The 2,326-nt window shown below is 71.3% G+C and overlaps 1 protein-coding gene across 1 annotated transcript; it reads left to right on the top strand.

Annotated features, from left to right (window-relative positions):
- The first annotated feature begins 407 nt into the window (after window positions 1–407).
- POU4F2 (POU class 4 homeobox 2) lies at window positions 408–2,099 on the top strand. Its single transcript, XM_050896337.1, has 2 exons — window positions 408–722; window positions 1,158–2,099. Exons 1-2 carry the CDS (start codon window positions 408–410, stop codon window positions 2,097–2,099), a joined length of 1,257 nt encoding a protein of 418 aa, XP_050752294.1.
- Window positions 2,100–2,326: the final 227 nt, after the last annotated feature.

Raw genomic sequence — 2,326 nt, 5'->3', positions numbered from 1 at the left:
GGGAGGGAGGGGAGAGAGTAAAACCCACCGGCGCGGCGGCGGGGAGGGCACTTCGCGAGAGGCGAGGGCCGGCGCCGGAGCGGAGGCGGCGGCGGACGGCGGCGAGCGCCCGGGCGGAGGGCGGGCGGGCGGGCGGGCGGGCGGGAGGCAGGCAGCCTGCGCATCCCCGCGCATCCCCGGCTCGCCGGAGCCGCCTCTCCCGGCCGCGTCCTCCCCGGCGGGGCTCGGGCAGCCGGCTGGGGGGCGAGTGGGATTTTTTTTTTTTTTTTTTTCCCGGGGGGTGGGGGCGCGGGGGGGGGCCGGGGCTCCTGTGGCTTTTCCGGGGGGTCCGGGCCCCCGGCCCCGCGCCCCTGCCCTCCTCCGGCGGCCGCCTGCCGGCGGGCCGGGCCGCGGCGGCGGCGAGCACCATGATGATGTCCCTGAGCAGCAAGCAGCCCTTCGGCCTCCCCCACGGCGGCGGCGGCGGCGGCGGCCTCCACGAAACCAAGTACTCGGCCCTGCACACCGCCTCGCCCTGCCCCTCCGCCGGCGCCGCCGCCCCCGCCGCCAGCTCCCCCAGCAGCACCGGCACCGGCGGCTCCGCCGGCCGCGGCTCCGGCTCCGGCCCCGGCTCCGGCTCCGGCTCCGGCCCCGGCAGCGGCGGCTCCGGCTCCGGCTCCGGCTCGGGCTCCGGCGGCGGCGGCGCGGAGGCGATGCGGCGGGCCTGCCTGCCTGCCCCTCCGGTAGGTGCCCGCCGCCCGCCGCCCCGCTTTAAGGGGAGCCCCTCGGCGGCCCCCCGGATCCGCCTGATGATTTTTTCATGGCCGCGCAGCAAATCACCCGGCGCCGCCGGGCGCTCGCCCAACTTATGCATGCGGCGGCTCTTGCCGCCCGTATTAATTTTTATGACCTGGGATGCTGCGTGCGGCTGGTGCGTGTGTCCGTCCGTCCGTCCGTCCGCACGCCGCCGGCTGCCTCTGTGCGAGCGGCTGCGCGCCGCGCCCGCTCCCTCGCCCCGCTCGCTCCCTCTTCTCCTCTCCCCCTCCACCCCCCCCCCCCCCCCCCTTCTCCAGGATTTCTCTTTTAACATGCTGGGAAGGTTTTAGTGGCACGGCGGAGTGCGCGGGGAGGCGAATTCCCTGCTGAGCGTTATGTGTGCCTTCTATTTGCAATTGCAGAGCAATATATTCGGCGGTCTGGACGAGAGCCTGCTGGCCCGCGCCGAAGCCCTGGCAGCGGTGGACATCGTCTCCCCGAGCAAGAGCCACCACCACCACCCGCCGCACCACAGCCCCTTCAAGCCGGACGCCACCTACCACACCATGAACACCATCCCCTGCACCTCGGCCGCCTCCTCCTCCTCGGTGCCCATCTCCCACCCGTCCGCCCTGTCGGGCACCCACCACCACCATCACCACCACCACCACCACCACCACCAGCCCCACCAGGCGCTGGAGGGGGAACTCTTGGAGCACCTGACGCCGGGGCTGGCGCTGGGGGCCATGGCGGCCCCCGACGGCGCCGTGGTCTCCACGCCGGGCCACGCTCCCCACATGGCCGGCATGAACCCCATGCACCCGGCGGCGCTGGGCATGGCCCACGCCCACGGGCTGCCGGCCCACATGGGCTGCATGAACGACGTGGACGCCGACCCCCGCGACTTGGAGGCCTTCGCCGAGCGCTTCAAGCAGCGCCGCATCAAGCTGGGGGTGACCCAGGCCGACGTGGGCTCGGCGCTGGCCAACCTGAAGATCCCGGGGGTGGGCTCCCTCAGCCAGAGCACCATCTGCCGCTTCGAGTCGCTCACCCTCTCCCACAACAACATGATCGCCCTCAAGCCCATCCTGCAGGCCTGGCTGGAGGAGGCCGAGAAGTCCCACCGCGAGAAGCTGGCCAAGCCCGAGCTCTTCAGCGGCGCGGAGAAGAAGCGCAAGCGGACCTCCATCGCCGCCCCCGAGAAGCGCTCGCTGGAGGCCTACTTCGCCCTCCAGCCCCGGCCCTCCTCCGAGAAGATCGCCGCCATCGCCGAGAAGCTGGACCTCAAGAAGAACGTGGTCCGCGTCTGGTTCTGCAACCAGCGCCAGAAGCAGAAGCGCATGAAGTACTCGGCCGGCATCTGAGCCGGCAGCGGAGGAGAATCAACAGCGTCGTCGTCATCATCATCAAAAAAATTAAAATTAAATAAACAACAACGACAAACAACGACAAAAAAGGAAAGGAGGAAAAAAAACCCACCCCACCCCACCGCCCCCAGCCCACCCCACCGCCCGCCTGGCGCCCAACTTTCGGGGGGAACTTCCCCGCGGAGCCGCCGCCCGGACCCGCCCCGGCAAGTACCGCTGGTTTT

Source organism: Gymnogyps californianus, chromosome 4 (genome assembly GCF_018139145.2).
Source record: "Gymnogyps californianus isolate 813 chromosome 4, ASM1813914v2, whole genome shotgun sequence".
In the NCBI taxonomy this organism is placed as follows: Eukaryota; Metazoa; Chordata; class Aves; order Accipitriformes; family Cathartidae; genus Gymnogyps; species Gymnogyps californianus.
Note: the sequence above shows the minus strand (reverse complement) of the source record. Positions and strands in the feature narration are given on the sequence as shown.